This window comes from Emydura macquarii, unplaced genomic scaffold (genome assembly GCF_026122565.2).
Source record: "Emydura macquarii macquarii isolate MOO-44397 ecotype Brisbane River unplaced genomic scaffold, CSIRO-AGI_Emac_v2 contig_1305, whole genome shotgun sequence".
Classification (NCBI taxonomy): domain Eukaryota; kingdom Metazoa; phylum Chordata; order Testudines; family Chelidae; genus Emydura; species Emydura macquarii.
The window spans coordinates 20,681-41,431 of NW_027131442.1; the positions used below are offsets into that span (position 1 = coordinate 20,681).

Below are 20,751 nucleotides of genomic sequence, written 5' to 3' on the forward strand. Positions count from 1 at the left end.
TGAGCTCACCGTGATAGGAAAGCTCATGGCAATGTAAAGGTGTGGTACACAGCAAAATGAAAGACATCATGGTTTCCTAGCAACATACACAGTACTTTTGTGATTCAGCCAGTGTCTATGTCAATCTCTGGGCCTGGGTCTGATTCTCTAGCTATAAAGATTATATGGCACCAGGGGATTGCCAAACAGTAGTTGAAGTGTAATACAGTAATCAGGTATGCCACTAAAGAGTGATTTCCACAGTACGCTTTCCAAAGAAATCATTACAGTGTCACAGAGATATTAGCCACTTCCACAACTTCATAATTTGTATTAAGCAGAGTTAGCCCCACAAGCCAGCAAAAGACTGAAGAGCTGGAAGTCACTGGAGAGTGGGTCTGGGAGAGGAGTCTTTCTCCTATGGGTCATCCTTCCATTCCAGGCGGGGGCAGGAGACTGGACGCTTCTAGAAACTGAGAGTTTTATGTGGAACCACTCACCCCTTGGTCAGTAGTTTATAAGTCCCTGTTGGCAACCCCCCAAAGCAGTCATTAGCTGATGGTTCTTTGGTGCCTTCTGTCTCAGATCCAGTGCCTCCTTACCAAGAAACACCAACATGGATTCTGATTTGTCCTCTTTTTGACCAAAAGGCCAAGGATGAAAGTCACGGATATTGGGTTCCCCTTTCATTTGGGCTTCTCCAGGCTGGGGCTAAGGTTCATTTGGCCGGGCAGCATGTGTAGCTGTGGCTTGTATTATCGCTACCCATATTGTATCTGTTGTGTGGATTCGAAGGATTTCATATACAAGGGCGGTGAGGTCAATCTAATGCCATTTACCAGCACAAAAATTCATTTTAAAAGGTACGCCATCCTTTTCAAACAGGGTGATATGAAGGGATTGTTATGCATGTTCCAATATGTGGCATAGAGGAGTGAATATAAATCACTTCAAATTAAAGAGATGTTTCAAGACACTTTGTTAACAATTTCCCAAGGGCTTTCTTGATTCAAAAGGCATGAAGGTAGCTCTTAATTGCAACTGAAGTACCGGCTTGAGGTTAAGTCCCAAGCTGAGCATCAACAGAATTACATCTCCTGTGATGACTGAAACCCATAATAAAGCTCTCTACTGGATCAAAGAACATATCCTTTGGAATCTGAGTGGATGCATATCTTTCTGCTGTAGGTAGGTTCTGTGGTTGTGGGTTACACTGAAGTTAGCATGAAGATCTGTCTATCTGAATATTTTCAGTGGTACTGTAGATGGCATTTTCCAGAGAATATAAAAGAATAACTGTTTTTAACTCAGATGTGAAATGATGGTCTAGCTAACAGTGAGTGAAGACAAATGTGTAATCAGGTATAATGTCATAGAAACAAAGCTATGATGACCCAGAAATTGAAATTAATAGACACAAAATACCTTTCTTAATCCATTCCCCTTTGCACTATGTTTCTCATTTTAATAATGAACAAAGTAGGGCAGTGCGTTAATTCAGCTTTCTTATACATAAGGCAGTGTGGTCAACTGGAAAAAGCTGTAGGATGTGCTGTAGGAGACCTGTACTCTATGCTTTGCTCTGCTATTTACTTGCTGTATGACCTTGGGCAAATTGCTTAAAATTTTGTCTGCCTGAGCTTCCCCCAGCTGAAGAAGGGCATATAAGGAGGATTAATGTGCTTTGAAATTGACAGATGAGGAGCCAGACAGTTTTTGTTATATACTTGTTCTTTTAATTTACCTTTTGGACTGCAGAAATATTTCAGTTGTTACGTTCATAAAGATATTTGATGGAGCACAGTCCAAAGGATTTTCATTCCAACGAAACAAATCTTTAGCAAGTTTGAGAAACAGATATAATTAAACTTGTCATGTACAGTACTTTAATCATCTCTTCCACCTCACCTACATCCCAGAGAGAAACTCTAAGATATAAAGTGCAAACTGAGAGCAAATCCTGCAAGATGTAGAGTGGTGATAATCAGACTGGCTTGTGAGCTGAAAGTGGCTCTTTATGGTGTCTCCCGTGGCTCTTTGCAACACATGGTATCAAAACACTGTGATTCAATTATTAAGCAGTGTAAGTTATGAACCAATCAGGATGCTTTTACTATGTTATTAACCAATTTATGTTATTAACTTGCACTAAATTATTAACTTATTTGCTGAGAGAATAATATACATACTAAATATTTCTCCTACTGTGCTGTTTAAGTACAAATAGTACTGAAGTAAATAAAATAATGAATTCACACTACTGTGGCTTCTTTGGGTAATATCGATTGCTAATTTGGCTCTTGAACCACTGAGATCTGAGTATCACTGATGTATAGAACCCTCAAATGCCATTGACAACTGTGGGATTTGAGTCCACCCAGCATCAACCAGATGTCTTCTGGAGCAGGAGCTGGTGGAAAATTTTCCAACACATTTTTCGATGGCTTTTTCAACAAAATGCAAATATCCTTAAAAGGTGTCTGTTTGTGTTGATATTTTTCATGTCTGTCAACCCCTCCCCCCCCCAAAGCATTAAAAGTAAAAAAAGTAAAACCCAACATTTTTTCTTTTAAACAGAACATTTTTCAAAACCTTTTGTTTTTTCAGAGAAAATTTGGTATTTTTTTACAATAATAAAATAAAAAAATGGTTATTGAAATTTTTGGTAGGAGAGAAAGGTCATTTCCTGACCAGTTCTACTCAGTCCCTTGCACCATCAGACACCTCTCATGGAAAGACACTTTTGCCATGTCAAGCAAGATTGCTGTTCAGAAGTGCACAGAAAAAGGTATTACCACAGCAGCTCACACCAGTGGTCCATCTACTCTAGTATCCTGTTTCTGCCTGGGGCCAGCACTTGATGTTTCAAATGGAGTGCATGAAACTTGGCAGTAGGTAGTTAAGGAATAAACTACAGCTAGAGAAAGTTAGATGCATTAGTGTTTATAGCCCTTCTGATAGATACGTTCTTCTAATGTAACTGAGGCTGCCCTTGTTATACATATAAATGTTTAACGTATTGTTGATCCTACAGAATTTTTTCTCTTAGTTTTATCTCTTTTCAGTTCAGTCCAAATTTTAATTATATTTGGTGTCAACAAGTCCTTCCTTTTAACTGTATTGCTTTTCAGAGTCACTGAATGTCCCCTAGCTCTTGTGTTACCCAAAAGGGGAAATTGGAGCACCTGATTTGCCTCCTCTCTACCATTCAGTGGCAGAATGCTGGAAAAGAGTAGGTCCAGCATCCTTTGTTATGATTCAAAGAAACCATTCAACTTATCAATCTTGACCTTTTCCTTCTTACGTAACGTCACCTCTTCAATAGTACATTTCCCTCATCAAAGGCTTCACAGGCTTAAATATGTTGTTTCCTCTTAACACTCCAATGAATTACTATTTCCTCAATTTATAGATGGGAAACTAAGGCACAAAGAGGCAAGATGACTTTCTCAAGATCACAGGAAGCCTGTGGCAGAGAAGGGAAATTGAATGGAGGTCTGCTATAGCCTAGAGTAGTGCCCTAAGCACTAGACCACCCTTCAGATGCCCTTATACTCCCTGACGGCCCAACAATCTGAATGAATCTTGTCTGACAATCTCTTGCAGAATTCCTGCTTCAGCTGAACTTAAAGAATTTATTATTTGTTTGTATATCTTTGGATACTTGCTATTCAAATTCCATTTTCAGCCTCCTAATGGCTTTTTTAATATACTATCAACTAGTTTTTATATTCCTTTCATTGGCTTCACTTAGGATTGGATTTTCTGAAGTCTCTCTCTGTTTGGCTCAAGCTCTCTTTTGAGCTTTGCTATTCAGCCACTTTTGTAATTTCCGTTTTCCTTTTTGTTCCGAAGTCTTCTGATATTCTGTTATTGTTTCCTCATTGTCATCTGTGCCACATATAATGGTTTTAATGTCTTATTTTTGTCTTCAGTGGCTTTTTGATTAATTCCTCCTTTAAAAAAAAAATCCGCCTTTTAAAAGTGTAGTGTTGCTGTGATGGCCACTACCTTGGCCGACAAGCTGGGGCCTGAACCAGGGATGTCCAGTGCTAAAAAGCTGCTGCAATTTGAGTTAAAGAGCTGATTTACAGTTTGCTGTCAGTTCTGAAAAAAAATGGATTTGCATCAAACTGAATCTAAAATTTCTGAAAAAAAATTGGCAAATCCAAAAAGTCCATTTTGGATCAAATGGAAGATGTTGTTCAATCTGAAGTATTTTGTTTCTGGGCATTTTGAAAAGGACTGGATTCAGAAAATTGCTGGAGGAGAAACCCAGCTTGTAACTTTTAGGCTAGTGATTAGAACACAACCTGGGATGAGGGACGACAGCTTCCAAATCCCAGCTCTGGAATAGACATTTGAACTAAGGTCTTCCATCGGCTAAGTAAGTAGCCTATTAACTAGGTTATAGGACATTCTTAGGTAGGGGTCTCTCCATCTCCCCTCTTGAAACAGTTCCACTATGTATAAAATATTTGAATAGCCCTTGAGCCAGAAGAGAAAGAAGCTGAGAATGATGCTGTAGCCTGAAGTTTAGGGCACTCACCTAGAATATGGGAGAGACAATTTTAAATCCCTGTTCCAATGACAATGGACAAAGTAGAACAGCTTTAACAGAAGAGATTGAGAGAGAAGCCTACAGTTAGGCATTCACTTGCAAGAGGGAAAACCTGGATTCAAATCCCTGCTCTAGAGTAGTTATTTGAACCTGGAACCTCCCATGTCTCAGGAGAGTGCCCTAACCACTGCGCTTAAAAGTTAGAAGGTGGGCTACTGCTGGTTTGTGACTCTAGCACCCCCATTATTTTTTCTGGCAGATACTATTCAATAAAGAACAGGTAAATAAAGAACAGGTGTGAACTGAAAATAAAAGTAATGAATTAATGATAGGCAAGTGAGGAAAATAAAATATATGTTAATTAGGAAAAGAAGCAAAGGTTAAGAATAAGTTCCTTTAAAAACAGATGGGTTTAAGAAATTATTTTCTAATTCCAGCAAACCAGGTTATGCCTTGAAATATGTGACTTCAGTGCCTATATTTTTTTTAATCAACTGTGGCTACAGGGGCTATAGTGCTCCTATACATAATTCCAAAATGAATAAGGCATAGAAGGAAATAATTTTGAATGTGGTATTATAATTAACCTTTGGATAAATTTCCCCACCATTATAATTAACCTTTGGAATTCTCTGCCACATGATATTACTGTGGCAAATAATTTAGGATACTTTCAACTATGTTTTGAAATCCCATTCTCTGTCTGTGTTGTACAGGAGTCACCCAAGCCACAGCGTGGATAGGAACTGTTTAGCTCCTAGTGTCATATAGGGCAGCTTTGCCCAGATATTTTAAAGCTAACCCCCCCCTTCAAGCAAGTGAAACCAATCATGGACCCTGCTGCAGCCCCTCCCTGTGTTGCTAAAGGCCTATCAAGGTTCATTTATATACCTGCAACATCTGCCTCTTCCCCTCACCTACTCTCAGAATTTTGGAAACATTGACTGAGGGTATTATGAACTCTACCCTTCCCCTGGAATGTAAGCCATTGCCCTGTTGTCCTATTCCCAGCCAACACTCAAAGCTGCCTGTGATTACAAAGTGCCTTCCACCTTTCAATACCTCTAGTGTATTTCTGAGAGATTTAAAAGGGAGTGGGCATTTCTTCTGTCTAGGGGGAGGTGTTATTAGACAAAAAATTGTGAATCCAAGACTGTTTTCCTTAAGACCATCTCTAATTCTTTCTAACATATTTTAACCTTCTTATGGAAGATGCCCAATACTGAATAGATGGCTGTGGAAAACCACACTACAGTGACCGAATTCATTCTTCTGGGATTCACCGACCATCCACAGCTACAGCGTACCATCTTCATGGTGTTTCTAATGATCTATATCGCCACCTTGGTGGGGAACCTCGGGATGATTGTGCTAATCAGGGTCAACCCCCCTCTCCACACGCCCATGTACTTCTTCCTTAGTAATTTGTCTTTTGTTGACCTCTGTTACTCCTCAGCCATTGCCCCCAAGGCCATGCAGAATTTTTCATCAGAGAAGAAATCAATCCCTTACATGGCATGTGCTACTCAAATGTTCTTCTTCACTACACTAATAACCACAGAATGTTTCCTCCTGGCAGTGATGGCTTATGATCGCTACGTGGCCATCTGTAACCCCCTGCTTTATAGGACCATCATGTCCCCAAGGATCTGTGGCCAGCTGGTGGCTGGGTCATTTATCTTGGGCATTAGTGGTGCTTCCGTTCAAACAAGTGGTACCTTTCGATTGTCTTTCTGTGGCCCTAATGTCATCAATCATTTTTTCTGTGACATCCCCGCCGTTGTCAAGCTCTCCTGCTCCAGCACTTACATTTCAGAGATGGTGCTTTTCATCTTCTGTGGGGTTATCGCCGTAACCACATTTTCGATTATCCTTGTGTCCTACATTTACATCCTCACCACCATACTGCGGATTAACTCCACCGAGGGCAGGTGCAAAGCCTTCTCCACTTGCGCCTCCCATCTGACGGCTGTCATCGTGTTCTATGGGACAGCCATTTGCATTTATGGCCTACCTCAATCTGAGGATTTGCTTGAACAGGGCAAAATTGTCTCTGTATTTTATACTCTAGTGATCCCCATGTTGAACCCCCTGATTTACAGTCTGAGGAACAAGGATGTGAAGGATGCTCTGACAGCAACCATAAGAAGAAAACTACTTCCTAAAATATTGTTTAGAACGTGATTAAAAAAAACCCATCAAACTGCACTCCTCACTCAACACTTCTCTGCTTAAAAATATTTCAAATGATATATATATAATGATCAAGCAACGAAATCCTGGAATAGATCAAGATTTATATCAAGATTCGTCAGGAATTTTCCTCAAATTTTTTCTTCACTAGAAAATGTGATTCAATGGAAAAAATATCGCAAGCTCTTTGGAGCATAGATTGTCTTTTAATGTCTATTTGTACAGCACCTCATGTATGGAGTTACCAATATAGAAATAATAAAAATAGTTGTGCATGTGTGTGTGAAAACTGGAACACACAACTGATTATGCATAAGTAGTAACTAAAGAAACAAATTTCCACAGAATTGAAAATTTCCACATGAAAATGTTGATTTTGAAAAACAGTTATGATTTTCTGCTGTGAGAAATCTAAACCAAGTGTTACATTTTTGGATCATTTGTACTTTAAGTTTCTGCATACACCTAATCTATGGTCCCTTGTGGGAGATGTAGTTTGAGTGCCTATTGACTTTATTCTTCCCTCTGAGGGGAGTCCCTGGTTGAACTACCTTTCCCACGATGCATTGTGTTCATAGAACTCCTATGATACACCATTGCATGTCACCAGATGGAAAGACTATGATGCGTCTTAGGAAATTTAATCAGCTAGGGCAGCCTTGCTCAAAGGAAAGAACACGGAACTACTTCCCAGAAGGTACTGCAGCTACTCAGGTAGATGAATACTGGGCTGACCTAAAGAGAAACATTTCAATTCACCTCAACAATCCAAGATGAAACTTTTCCAGTTGAAAATGTTAAATTTTGAACAATAATTTCCCAAATAAAAAAAATCAGGATGAAAAACAAACCTTGAAATTTCAGAATTTCCCAAAGGATGGGTACTCCATTTTTATGTTAACTTCAGTCTATGTTATCAGATAATCTTTTGTCAAATGTAAAAAGGTTTGGTAATATTTTTATAATACTCCTGGCTTGATTTTCAAAAGTGCAGCTCATCTTTGAAAAGCCAAATTATATGGTTAAGATCTTCAAAAAAAATGGGTGCCTCAAGTTGGGCCGCTAAATTCATATTTGGGCCTTAATGTGTGTCTGCACAACTTCTGAACACCCAAAGTCTCTTTTTGATGTCAGTAGAAGCATATTTGAAAATAGAGCCAATAGAAAAAAAAAAATCAATGGAAGTTAGGTGCCTAACTACCATCTGAACCTTTAAAACTCTCTTTCAAATTGTCTAAATATTGATTCAATGGCCTAACTTTAGGCACCCAATTTTTGAAATCTTGGCCATATAAATATTTCTTACCAATTCTTCCTAGGGAGATCTATTTCCAGACCTAGTTCAAATTCCTAGTTATTGACAATTGGTATAAGTGAGTAGAGCAGAAAGGGTTGGGAACGGGAGTCAGGACTCCCAAATCCTATTTTCAGCTCAGAGACATGGTAGCCAATCAAAGTCCAGGACTGGGAGTCAGGACATCTGGTTTCTCCATCCTGTGTTCTACCCTAACTCACTATTTGACATCAGAAAAGTCCCTTCCAACCCCAAATCTCAATTTCTTTCTGTGTAAAGCATTTTGTGGCCTGCAGCCGGAAAGAGGTATATAAAAGGGCAAAAGTGTTAACATCCCTCACCTACCCCTGCACCAACAAGGAAGGCCCCCTTTACAGAAGCAAGAGGAATGGCTTTTATGTGCCTAGTAATATATAGTGCCCATGACACACAGCTGAGCAACTGATCATATCCAGTAGAGGGTAGAGTGAAGCAATGAAATGACTGGTTAGAAAAATGTTACAGGACCATCATATGACAAGGATTCCCAACCCATAATTTGCATCAGGAAGGGCAAGACAGTCTCAACTCCCTGTGTTGCTACATGGAAGCGAGGGGGCAGTTTCCAAGCATGGAAGAGGTTGAGAATCACTGATTTACAGCACTGAAGCCCTAAAAAAACTAAGCATGGCTCAAGCTACCAAGGCAGAGATGTCTGTTTCCAAAAACTCCAAAACAATTTATTGTAAAACCATCTGACATAACAAGAAACGAAAGTCTCAAAGCAACAGACAATGAGCACCAGTTAGGACTAGACAAATTACAAACAGAAAGACAAAAACATAGGCTGGAGCATGGAGATAAGATCTCACAACCACTATCAGTCAAGTCTAAATCAAAATACTATCTCCTCCCCCCACCCAATTGCTGTTTAACTTGCACAGTGCTCGGGATAGGTCTTGGAGAAAATAATGTACCATGGGGGAGAGAGAGGGGAATGGCCTATGTACCAGGGTTTCTGCTAAAGCACAAAAGAAATACACATGAAAAACCTTGGCTCCTGTGATCAGTAGTATCAGAAAGAAGGTGTAATTTGGGTAGCTGGGTCAGCTTCAATTTGCTAACTAGGAGGGAAATACAAAAAGACTGAACATGCCCATCAAAGCAAGGTCAGGATCATTGCCCCTAGCGGGGGGAAGAGGGCAGGGTCTGATTCTGGCACTGCAGGGTGCCAGAGACAAGGGTGGCTTGGGGCACATCGGTATCACTTGGAGGGTCAGGAGTCCGGCTCTTCTAGACAATCAAGGCCTGGTTGCTGGCACTGGCGACAGTCACTCCCAGGCCCAGGGCTGATGGAGGAAGAGACGGGAGAAGACACAGCTTAGTCCCAGTCCAAGGGCTGGCAGATGACAAGGGGGGCAGCATTCACATGGCCGAAGCGGATCCCCGGGTAGAAGAGGGGACAGACGGGCTCTGCAAACTCAACACTGAAGGTGTAGATGTGGGAGTGGTCCGTCACATTATAGAAGGAGACTTTCCCAGCCTCATAGTCCAGGAACACCCCGACGCGCTTGGGCTTGACACGCAGGTGCAGCAGGGTGAAGGGAGTAGTGGTGGCCGCGTACTTCCCATTCCACAGCCGCACCCGCCAGTAACCAGTCTCAGGCTTGGTGTCGATCTCGGCCTTGCGACTGACTGACTCGTAGCAGACACCCAGGGCCCACTGGGTCTTGTTGCCCACATCTACCTCCCAGTAGTGCCGGCCTGAGATGTAGGCGGCCGAGCCCAGAACGCAGGGGTAGATGGTGAAGCGCCGCGGGGTGTCGGGAAGCACCTGGCAGATGTTGATGAAGTGCACGCTCTTCAGGTTCTCCGAGAGCATCAGGTTGGGGTGAGCCGTCTCAGGATCCAGGGTCATGTCCCCTGGACAGAGACAGAAGAGGTGAGGAAAGAAGAGAATGGAATAAGAGGAAAAAGGACAGATCACAGAGGAGAGATTTACACATTCAAACAGGAAAGAGGAAGTAGCTGGAGGGTCCCCCATTGCTCATCTACCACCACCCCCAGCCAAAAGGGTGGAGCAAACAGGTGCCTAGCAACCTCCCTGTCCCCATGGTAACCTCAAAAAATAAATGGTGGGGCAAACTCAACAGAGGACTAGATGTTGGGGGGAGGGGTTTGAGATGTGGAAATTTAGAATACAGTCATAGGCTCAATAAGAGGAAAATCGGTGGGGTAATCTGCTTAACATCTTAGATGGCTATATACAAATGCAAAGAGCATGGGGAACAAACAAGAGGAACTGGAAGCTAAATACATAAGCTAAATTATGACAATTGTCATCACAGAGAGTCAGCAGGATAAGTCTCATGAATGGAATAATGGTATAGAGGGTTATAGCTTGTTCAGGAAGGATAGCCAGGTTAAAAAGGGAAGAGGTGTTGCATTATACATGAGGAATATATACACTTGCTCTGAGGTCCAGAAAGAGTTGAGAGGCAGACCAGTTGAAAGTATCTGGATAAAGACAAAAAAGGGATAAAAAGAAAATAGTGGTGATGCAATGGTAGAGGCCTTCTATAGACCACCAAATCAGGTGGATGAGGTATTTCTAAAACTAATAACAGAAATATCCAAAAACAAGACCTAGTAGTAATGGGGCAGTTTAACTACTCAGACATCTGTTGGAAAAGTAATAGGGCAAAACACCAAACTTCCACTAAATTCTTGGAATGTATTAGGCACAACTTTCTGTTTCAGAAAACAAAGGCAGTAATCAGGGGATGTGATTCTGATCAGGAGGAAGGAAGTGATAGCAGATCTGAATGTGGAAGGCAATTTGAGTGAAAGTGACTATGAAATTATCAATTTCATGATTCTAAGGAAAGGATGGCGTGAGAGCAGTAGAATAAGGACCATGAACTTCAAAAAAGTCGACTTTAACAAACTCGGGGAACTGGTAGCTAAGACCCCTGGGAAGAAAATTTAAGGGAAAAAGGAGTTCAGGAAGGCTTGTAGTTTCTCAAAGAGACAGTATTAAAGACACAACTTCAAATTATCCTGACACAAAGGAGAGAGAGGAAGAATAGTAAGAGTCATCAGGGGCTTTTTAATGACCTGAAAATCAAAAAGGAGTTCTACAAAAAGTGGAGACATGGACAAATTGCTAAGGAGGAGTACCAAAGAATAGCACAAGCATTTAGGGACAAAAATCAGAAAGGCACAAAATGAGTTATGCCTTGCAAGGGACATAAAAGACAATAAGAAGAGGTAATTTAAAGACATTAGGAGCAAGAGAAAGAGGAAGAAAAGTGTAGATCCTCTACTTAGCAGGGAAGGGGAGCTATTAACTGATGACATCAAGAAGGCTGAGGGGTTTAATGCCTATTTTGCTTCCGTCTTCACTGAAAAAAGTTAATGGTGACCAGATACTCAACACAATTAATATTAACAAGGGGCAAAATGGGGAAAGAACAGGTTAAAGAATATTTAGAGAAGTTAGATGTATTCAGGATGGCAAGTCCTGATGAAATTCATCCTAAGGTACCTAAGGGACTAGATAAGCAATCTTGGAACAATTAGCAATTGTCTTTGACAACCTATGAAGTTCCAGAAGACTGGAGAAGGAAAAACATATCTTTAAAAAGGGGACCAAGGGAAATATAAACCAATCAGCCTAATTTTGATACCTGTAAAGACACAAACAAATTATTGAACAAGGCATCTAGAGGGTAATAGCATTATAAGGAATAGCCAGCATGGATTTGTCAAGAACAAATCATGCCAAACCAACCTAATTTCCTTCTTTGATAAAGTTACTGGGAGAATCAGTAAACACGACGTATCTTGATTTTAATAAGGCTTTTGGCAGTCCCACATGACATTCTCACAAGCAAACTAGAGCAAGGTGATCCAGATTAAATTACTATAAAGTGGGTGCAAAGCTGGTTGACAGGCCATATTCAAAGTTTAGATATCAATGGTTTGCTGTCAGACTGAAAGGGTTTATCTACTGGGGTCCTGCAGGGGTCAGACCTGTATCCAACACTAGTCAATATTTTCATGAATAACTTAGATAATGGAGTGGAGAGTATGTTTATAAAATTTGCGGATAACACAAAGCTGGGAGGGGTTGAAAGCACTTTGGAGGGCAGAATTACAATTCAAAATGAGCTTGACAAATTGGAGAACTGATCTGAATTAATCTAGACGAAATTCAATAATGGTAAGTGCAAAGTACTTCACTTAGAAAGGGAAAACAATAAAATGCACAATGGGGAATAACTGGCTAAAGTGGTAGTACAGCAGAAGAGAATCTGAGGATGATAGTGGAACACAAACTAAATATGAGTCAACAAGGTGATGCAGGTGCAGATACGGCTAACAACATTCTGGGGTGTATTAATAGGAGTATTGTATGTAAGACAGGAGAGAATGGTCCCACTCTATTCAGCACTTGTGAGCCTCAGTTGGAGTACTGCATCTAATTTTGGGAACCCACGTTTTTCTTAAATTGTGATAAACTGGAGAGATTCCAAAGGAGAGCAACAAAAATGATAAAATGTTAGGAAAACCTGACCTATAAGGAAAGGTTGATAAACTAAGCATGTTAAGTTTTGAGAAAAGATGACTGAAAGGGGACTGGATAATAGTCTTTAAATATGTTAATGGCTTTTATAAAGAGGACAGTGATCAATTGTTCTCCATGTCCATTGAAGCTATCTTCAAGAAATAATGGGCTTAATCTGCAACAAAGGAGATTTAGGTTAGACATCAGAAACAACTTTCTAATTATAAGGGCAGGTAAACTCTGGAGTAGGCTCTCAAGGGAGGTTGTAGAATCCTTATCAATGGAAGTTTTTAAGAACAGGTTAGACAATCACCTGTCAGAATGGTTTAGGTTTATTTGGTTCTGCCTCAGTGTAGAGAGCTGCATTTCATGACTTCTCAATGTTTCTTCTAGCTCTACACTTCTATGATTCTATGAAGGCGGGGCCTGGCTGGATTCCCAAGGTACCTACTGAGCCACTAGAGGGTGTTGTGCTGAACTTCTCCACAGATAGTCTAACTCCCTCCCAGCTCCCCACATACTCTGTGGGCTGTGCCACCTGCCAGGCCTGGGGCCAACTCCAGACCCCTCCCTGGGGTAAGGTACACTGAGGTATACTAGTGGGGGTGCTGTCTGAGGGCAGAGCTTGCCTTGCCACTGCATGGACTACTCCTGCACTCAGGAAATAGAGAGGTATCTAGTTGTATGGGGAATCCCCATACACACACGGAGCACCCCCTGCCCGCATGTCTCAGCCCTCCACCTGTAGAGATCATCATCTAAAAAGACAGACAGAGAGAGACAGACTCTTTCTCCATGCCCCATTCAGCCCTTGGCCTCCAGGCAGAGGGCCAATTAATGCCAGTGGGAAAACTCCTGCCCCACAAGAAGCTGGAGCCACATGTAGTCACCCTACAGGATAAAACCAGCAGCTGCGTCATACTCCTGTATCCCCATTCACATCATTCCCATGGCCAGCACAAAAACACCCAGTATGCAGCATCCTACTTTCCAGAGCTGGGAATAGAACCCAGGAGTCCTGACTCCCAGCCCCCTTTCCCATCCTACAGATGGAGATAGAATTCATGAGTCCTGACATCCAGGGGTGAATATGTTTTAGTTATTCATCTACCACTGTATTTCTTCAGCAACTTAGTGAGTGTGAAAAACTGCCGCGGGAAAAATTCCATTGTCCTCTTTAGCTCAAGAGAAACTGAAGGCAGCTCTATGGTCTCAGATGTTTCATACCTGAGGAAAATGAATGGCATATTATTACAGCAGTGAACTTTACAGCGTACGTCTAACAGAAACTCTTCATCCGGAGCTGAAATGCAGCTACTTCTGGGGTGGAGCCTGGCAGCTGATTAACATCAGCAGAGCAATTGCTACAGAATGGGCCACAACATGAAGGGCTATCCCATATTAAATTGAAACCACAGGGGGCATTTGAGGAAAGATAGGATAGAACTGCCAGTGTGGGGATTTGACCAGGACACTACGATCAATGTCCTGAATCTAGGGGCTGGAGAGGAAGAGTCAGGGGCAATTTAGTGACCATGAGGAGTCAGATCCTCCAATTTTAGATCTTATGAAGGGATTCTACCTGCAGTGCTGTGCGGGGTCATTGGGATCTGTATTGATTCAGACAGGAGAGCACCTCTTACTGCGCCTCTCATGCTACCCCCGGCAATGGAGCGCTTGCTACTGCCAGGAATCAGGGAGGAGAGCACTGCAATCCTCTGGCACCTTGCTGGGGCAATGGGGGTTGGCGCTGACTCCAATGGAAAAGTGGTCCCTGCTGAATTACTCTAGAATCACAGCATTTTAAACACCATTTCACAGCCAGGACAGGGTGGAACTCACCTCTGCATGATGATCTGCACGTCCTAGAAGGAAAGAGAGGAGGGATAAACATAAAGCAAGTTCTATGGTTTAGTCACACAACATCCCTTTCACCCACACAGCTTGAGTCCCAGCTTGTTCAGTCTTCTCTATCATGAACTACAACCCACACAGATCTCTAGCCAGACAGCACCAGCTAGTGGCTGAATAATATTCTGCAAATGAACATATCATACTGTGTCCTCCCTTCCCTCCTAAACAATATAAAGATGGATTGTTTCTGATAAAAATATGCATGAAACACCCCCTAGACATTCCTTGGGGCTAATACACTTACAGATCAGGAGGGGAAGTATCATCCAGTGGTTAGGGCACTTTCCATTGCAATCAGTAGATTTCTTAATTCCCTAGAGGGTGCTTCTTATCTTCTAGATATCTGTCTATCTTAGGTACTCCCATTGTCCCCACACTGTAATACGAGCATCTCATAATCTTGATCTTCACAACACCTCAACGAGGTAGGGCAGTGCTTGTAATGCCATTTGACAGATGAAAAGTGGATGCAGAGAAGCTACATGAGTTGCCCAAGGTCAGAGAGTAAGTCTGCTGTGGAGCAGGGACTTGAGCCTGAACTTCTGAAATCCTTAGGGTAACGACCTAAGCACCGAGCTAACCCCTTTCTCCTCAGGAACCTCATCCCCTTTAGAACTGTCAACCTCAGATTCCTCTCTGCTGGGCTTGAGGATGCAGACCTGAAAAAGGCTAATGCAGTCCTAGGATGAATCAGGTGAGATATTTCCACTAGAGACAGGGAAGTGCTAGTACTGTTGTGCAAGGCACTGGAGAGACCGCATCTGGAATTGTGTGCAGTTCTGGTCTCCCATGTTTAAAAAAGATGAATTCTGACTAGAACAGGTGCAGAGAAAAGCTACTAGGGATGACCAGAGAAATAGAGAATCTGCCTTACAAAAGGAAACTTAAGGAACTTGGCTTATTTAGCCTAACCAAATGAAGGGTGAGAGGAGATATGGTTGCTCTCTATAAACACATGATAGAGATAAGACATCAGAAGGGTGGACAGGAGTTCTTTAAGGTAAGTCAGGTCTATTACAGGAGTGGGTGCGTGAGGTTCTGTGGCCTGCGATGTGCAGGTCAGATTAGGTGATCACAATGGCTCCTTCTAGCCTTAACTCTAGGAGGTACTCCTGGCTGCTGGTTTCCCCACATTCCTAAGCCATCAAGAAGAAGAAGGTTATTTCTTAGATGTATTATGGTAGGGCCTAGAGAAATCAACTGAGATCGAGGTCTCATTACACTGGGTGCCGCACTTATAGATAGAGAGATGTGGTTCCTGCCCTGAAAAGCTCACAAATTAAATAGGTACATAATGGATTACTATTACATTTAACACATGTGGCACTGAGGCACAGATCGCACAAGGAGTCTGTGGTAGAATAGAAACTTGAACCCAGTTCTTCCCAGGCTCTCTTCTCTGTGTTAAAGACCAGCCATCCAGGTTGGAAGTTCCCTGTGACTGATGTTATCCAACAGTGTCTCTCGTGAACTTAGGAACCTTTCAAGCAGTCCTGTATTAACACAGGATTTTCCAGGCCCACACAGCCCGCAGTGCTGGCCAACCACCGACTAACCACCCCCTGCTGGTCAGGTTATTCCATAACTGACCATAAGGAGAAGTTACTCCTTAGGGTTCATCTGCGCATAGCAGCATGCCTGTGGTGCCACAGCGGTGCGGCTGTAACCCTGCAGTGTAGACACACACTACAGCAATGGAATGGGTTCTTCCCTCACTCTAGTAACTCCACCTCCCCAAATGAAGCGAGCTAGGTCAAACAGAAGAATTCTTCCCTTGATCTAGCCATGTCTACACTGGCACTTCAAGATGTGGATTCTTCATACGCCTGAGCACCACAGTTATGTCAACCTAAGTATAGACGAACCCTCAGTCCCATGCAGATCAAGGTTGGCTTCTGGCCTGAAGCAAAAGGGTTAAAAAGAATGTAGGAGTCCTGACTACCAAAACAACCTGCCCTAACCTCCAGACCCCACTGTCCTCCCAGAGCTGGGTGAGAACCCAGCAATCCTAACTCTCTGCCTGCCCTGCCCTGCCCTGCCCTCCTCCCCCCCAACAACTGCTAGAACCCACTGACCTTCAGCATCTCTGTGCCAGACTCCAGACACTTCTCCCCCATGTCAGTGATGAGCTTGCTGAGGGAGAGTCGCTGCTCTGAGAGCAGGGCCATGCCGTCCTTCAGCTTCTCCAGGATCTCTGCCTCCTCTGCTTTCAGCCGCCGCAGCTGCGCCTCCTTCTCCTCCTCCAGAAGGGAGCGCAGCTCCTCAAAGTCGCAGATGATGCGCTGGCGGCGGCTCTTCACCAACTCCTACAGGCAGAGGAGACAAATGGCATAAGATCAGTGGAGACCATTCCCTGATCTGAGTCCGCATCAGAGTCCTGCCCCAGGGAGGTCAAAGGCCCCATGTCCCATTTCCCACCCCTTAAACTAGCCAGTCCCCCAGCCTGGGGGCAGATCAGAGCCAGCACGTCCCAAGGTCAAAGGTTTCCTATCCCACCCCTAGAGACTCTCTGACCCCACTCACCCTCAGTTCCTGGGGCCTTCTCTCCTCAGTGGAGATGCGCTTGTTCACCTCCTGCAATTTCACATCCAGGTGCAGCTGGCAATCCTGCAGCTTGGACTGTGTGGGGGACAAGCAGCAGCTTCTATTTAGGCAAAATAGCCAGAGGCTCAGGCACTGGAATCAGACTCAGGGGACCTGGGATCTGTTCCCGGTGGCTTTGGGCAAGTCATTTCCTAGAGTGCGCATCCGTTTCCACTTCCATCCTTTGTCTATTTAGACACCGAGCTCTTTGGGGAAGGCACTGTCTTTCATGATGTCCTACGTTCAGTGCCTAATGAAACTGGGGCCTTGATCTTGGCTGGAGGCTCTAGCTGCTACCACAGGACAAAGAACTCCAAGTAGCCTTCCTCCATTGCCAAGATCGATACTCTGAATGCACAGCAATGCTAAGGACTGGGAGGTGAAGCTAGATACATTCAGGCTAGAAATAGGCTGCACATTTTTGAAAGGGAGGGTAATAAAGTACTGGAAAAACTTCCAAGGGATATAGTGGCTTCTCCATCACCGGGAGGCTTTAAATTAAGCCTGGGTGTGTCCTTCTAAAATGAGCGCTAGTTCAAGCACCAGATAGGGGCTGGAGGCAGGCATTCCTAGGGGAGATTCTCTGACCTGTATTATGCTGCTGCAGGGGCTCAGACTAGATGATCACAACAATCTCTTCTGGCTTGCAAATCTACTAAACATATTCTCACCACCAAAGAACAGACTGGAAACATATCCAGGAACAAGGATCTAGTTCTCATGGAATCAGCATGGAACACCAGCACTAGCAAAGTGTGGGAATCTTTGTCTCCCTCTAGTGGCTTATCCACAAGTGGATACATGTCTACCAAAGTTGCCAGCTAATGGAGTTATTTCTTTTAGCCTAAACAGTACAAGCTCATGTTTACCACAGTGAAGTCCGTGCATTCAAATCCCACTGGTGACTCAAGCACCATGCTTCATTAGTTCATCCCCTTCCACCTCTGTCTATCTTACCCTAAGCAATACAATCAGGAGAGGGGCAATTTCCCTTCCAGAGGGTGAGGGGATGAATCCATTGTGATTCAGTGTTTCACACCTAAGTGATCTGCATTATGGCAGAACCCTAATCAGGATCAGGGCCCTCTCATGCTCAGGGCTGTATAAACACATTGCAAGAGAGTCCCTGAATTGAGATGCTTACAATCTGAGATAAAGGAAGAATTCTCATTCCCATTTTACAAGTGGGAAATGGAGGCACAGACAAATTCAGTGATCTGTTCAAGGGGGATTCAGAGAGATTTATGGGTTAAATCTAGTTCTGTGAGGGAAGAGGGGGTCTAGTGACTAGATAAGGGCTGATAGAATTTCTGTGTTCAATTCTTGGGTCTGGGAGAGGGTTCTAATGGTTAGACCAAGAGGCTGTAAGGACAGGACTCCTGAGTTTTATCCCAGCTCTAGGAGGGGAATGGACTAGAGCAGGAAGGGCAGGGAGGCCAGGACTCCTGGGTTCCACTCCCAACTCTGGGAGGAGACTGGGGTTTAAAGCAGGAGGGCTAGGGAGGCCAGGACTCCTGGATTCTCTCCCAGGCTCTAAGAGGGGAGTGGGGTCTAGCAGTTACTGCCAGGGGATAGCAGTCCCATACCTTGTACTCCACGATGGCATCATCCAGGGGCCCCACGCTGTGGGCACGGTCGCCATGGGAGACAGCACACACCAGGCACATGGCCTCCTGGTCCTCTTTGCAGAAGAAGTGGAGCATCTCGTGGTGCTGAGGGCAGAGGGGCTCGTCCAGCACCTTTCGCTTGGGTGAGTGCAGCTGCTTGGCAATCTCCACCACGCTGGCCAGCTGCCGGCTGGGAACCACGACGTGCTGGGCACATAGCTTCCGGCATACAGGACAGAGGAAATCATGGGTCCCAGGCTCCCAACAGCGGTGGATGCAGACCCTGCAGAAGCTATGGCCGCAGCCAATCGTGACTGGGTCCATCAGGTACTCCAGGCAGATGGAGCAGGTGGTGTCCATACGCAGGGTCTCCAACGGGTCGAGGGAGGCCATGGCTTGGATTGCTCTAGGGCAGGCTTGGAGGGGGTGGGTGGGCTCTTAGACAGGGAGAGGCAGCGGGAAGACACAATCCAAAAGCAGGCTATGTGGAGAAGCAATATATTATTCACTATGTGGGACTGCACGGGGACAAGGGGGTGAATCTGGAGTCAGCACTCCTGGGTTCTGTCCCTGGCTCTGGGTGGGCCAAGGTGTCTAGAGGACAGAAGTAGGAGGCATTAGGAAGGAAGGCCAGGAGTTCTGACTCCCAGTTTCTATATCTGGTTTTTTTTTTAAACTTGTAATGAAACAACCAGTGACCCCAGCCCCTGGATCAGAGCCCATGTACTATAGAGGAGAAAGGCCCCATATCCCAGAACCCAAACCCTGTATGCCATGTGGCTTTCCCCTGACCCACAATCTCATGCATGGCACCTTCCTCTTCAGCACCCCAGGCGTAACCCCTTGAAGACCAAGAGTCCCCCCCACACCCCTAGAATTAAACATACTCCCAATTGGGGGTGGGGGACAGATTTTAACCCTCTGTGCCCTGCCCTAGAATCTCCATATCTCCCAACCCAAACCCACATGCTGCACATAGGGAAAAATGGCCCAGGGCCCCAGCCTGAGGAACCCAGACCTGGATGGTGAATCACCCCCATTTCTGCTTACCTCACCACAAAGTTTTATTTGCTGGACCCTCCCTCAGGGATCCCAGTACTGAGCAGCCCCAGCTGCAGGGCCCAGAACCTGATCATCAGAAGAAACAATACCCTTGTGTGATCCAATTCCCCTTTCTCCCCACCCAAGGTCAGGAGACACGTAGCACCAGGCACTAAGCTGCTCAGAGCTCATTCTCCCTGTAGCAGGAAGAGGCATGGAGAAAAAACCCCATACAATGCCTGCATGACAATCAGCCCTATGCAATAACTGCACACCTTTTTCATCGTGCAATACTGGCTCAGGAGCATTGAAATGCAAACACCTCTAGACTCCCCTCCCAGACCTGGGAATGGAACCCAGGAGTCCTGAAAACCAGCTTACCTCCCTCCCTTCTCTAACCACTAGACCCCACATCCCTACCAGGGCCAGGACTAGAACACAGGAGTCCTGGCTCCCAACCCTCCTGATCTAACCTACAAGACCTAACTCCCCTTCCAGAACTGCAGATACAAACCAAGAGTCCTGACTCCCTCCCTTCCACTCTAACTACTAGAGACCACTCCACTCCCAGAACTGGAAACAGAACCCAAGAGTTGTGATAACCAGGTTATTGCTCACCTCCCTCCCCCACCCGCCACCTTCTAACTACTAGACCCCACTCCCCTCCTAGAGCCAGGAGTAGAACCCAGGAATCCTGGCATGCAGCCCCCCACCCCACTATTCTAACCCAGAAGACCTCACTCTCCTCCCAGCACTGAGATTAGAACCCAGGTATCCTATTTGAAGCTCAATAGCCCCACATTTCCTAGCAGAGATGTAAAATCTCAGGCCCTAAACATTGCATCAAGACAACATAGTTAATCTCTTATCAGTTATAATAACCACAATAGTACCTCAGCAGGTCTGGTAGACTCTCACTCCTCCAAAGCTTAGCACAGCTGCTCACTAGTCTATTAACAGCACCAAATGAGCACAGCTGCTCTTACAGCCTCAGGGCTTCCATCAGATGCCCTCCAGGCCCTTAAAGCGA

At 44.3% G+C, this 20,751-nt stretch overlaps 2 protein-coding genes across 5 annotated transcripts; one reads left to right on the forward strand and one right to left on the reverse strand.

Moving 5' to 3' along the window:
• Positions 1–5,668: 5,668 nt before the first annotated feature.
• LOC137154766 (olfactory receptor 5J3-like) lies at positions 5,669–7,104 on the forward strand. The gene has a single exon (XM_067550575.1). It carries the CDS (start codon positions 5,771–5,773, stop codon positions 6,722–6,724), a length of 954 nt encoding a protein of 317 aa, XP_067406676.1. The 5' UTR covers positions 5,669–5,770; the 3' UTR covers positions 6,725–7,104.
• A 659-nt stretch (positions 7,105–7,763) lies between these two features.
• On the reverse strand, positions 7,764–20,743 carry LOC137154765 (E3 ubiquitin-protein ligase TRIM39-like). Of its 4 annotated transcripts, none has more exons than XM_067550572.1 (8): positions 20,615–20,670; positions 19,731–19,808; positions 18,660–19,117; positions 17,014–17,109; positions 16,566–16,796; positions 14,419–14,441; positions 13,688–13,803; positions 7,764–9,929 (listed from the first exon to the last, which is right to left on the reverse strand). In XM_067550572.1, exons 3-8 carry the CDS (start codon positions 19,071–19,073, stop codon positions 9,388–9,390), a joined length of 1,422 nt encoding a protein of 473 aa, XP_067406673.1. In that variant the 5' UTR covers positions 19,074–19,117; positions 19,731–19,808; positions 20,615–20,670; the 3' UTR covers positions 7,764–9,387. The 4 variants fall into 4 exon arrangements, with proteins under 4 accessions (XP_067406673.1, XP_067406672.1, XP_067406671.1 ...); XM_067550571.1 differs by having other exon boundaries at positions 18,660–19,161; positions 20,615–20,647; XM_067550570.1 differs by lacking the exon at positions 19,731–19,808 and having other exon boundaries at positions 18,660–19,161; positions 20,615–20,743.
• Between the last annotated feature and the right edge of the window lie 8 nt (positions 20,744–20,751).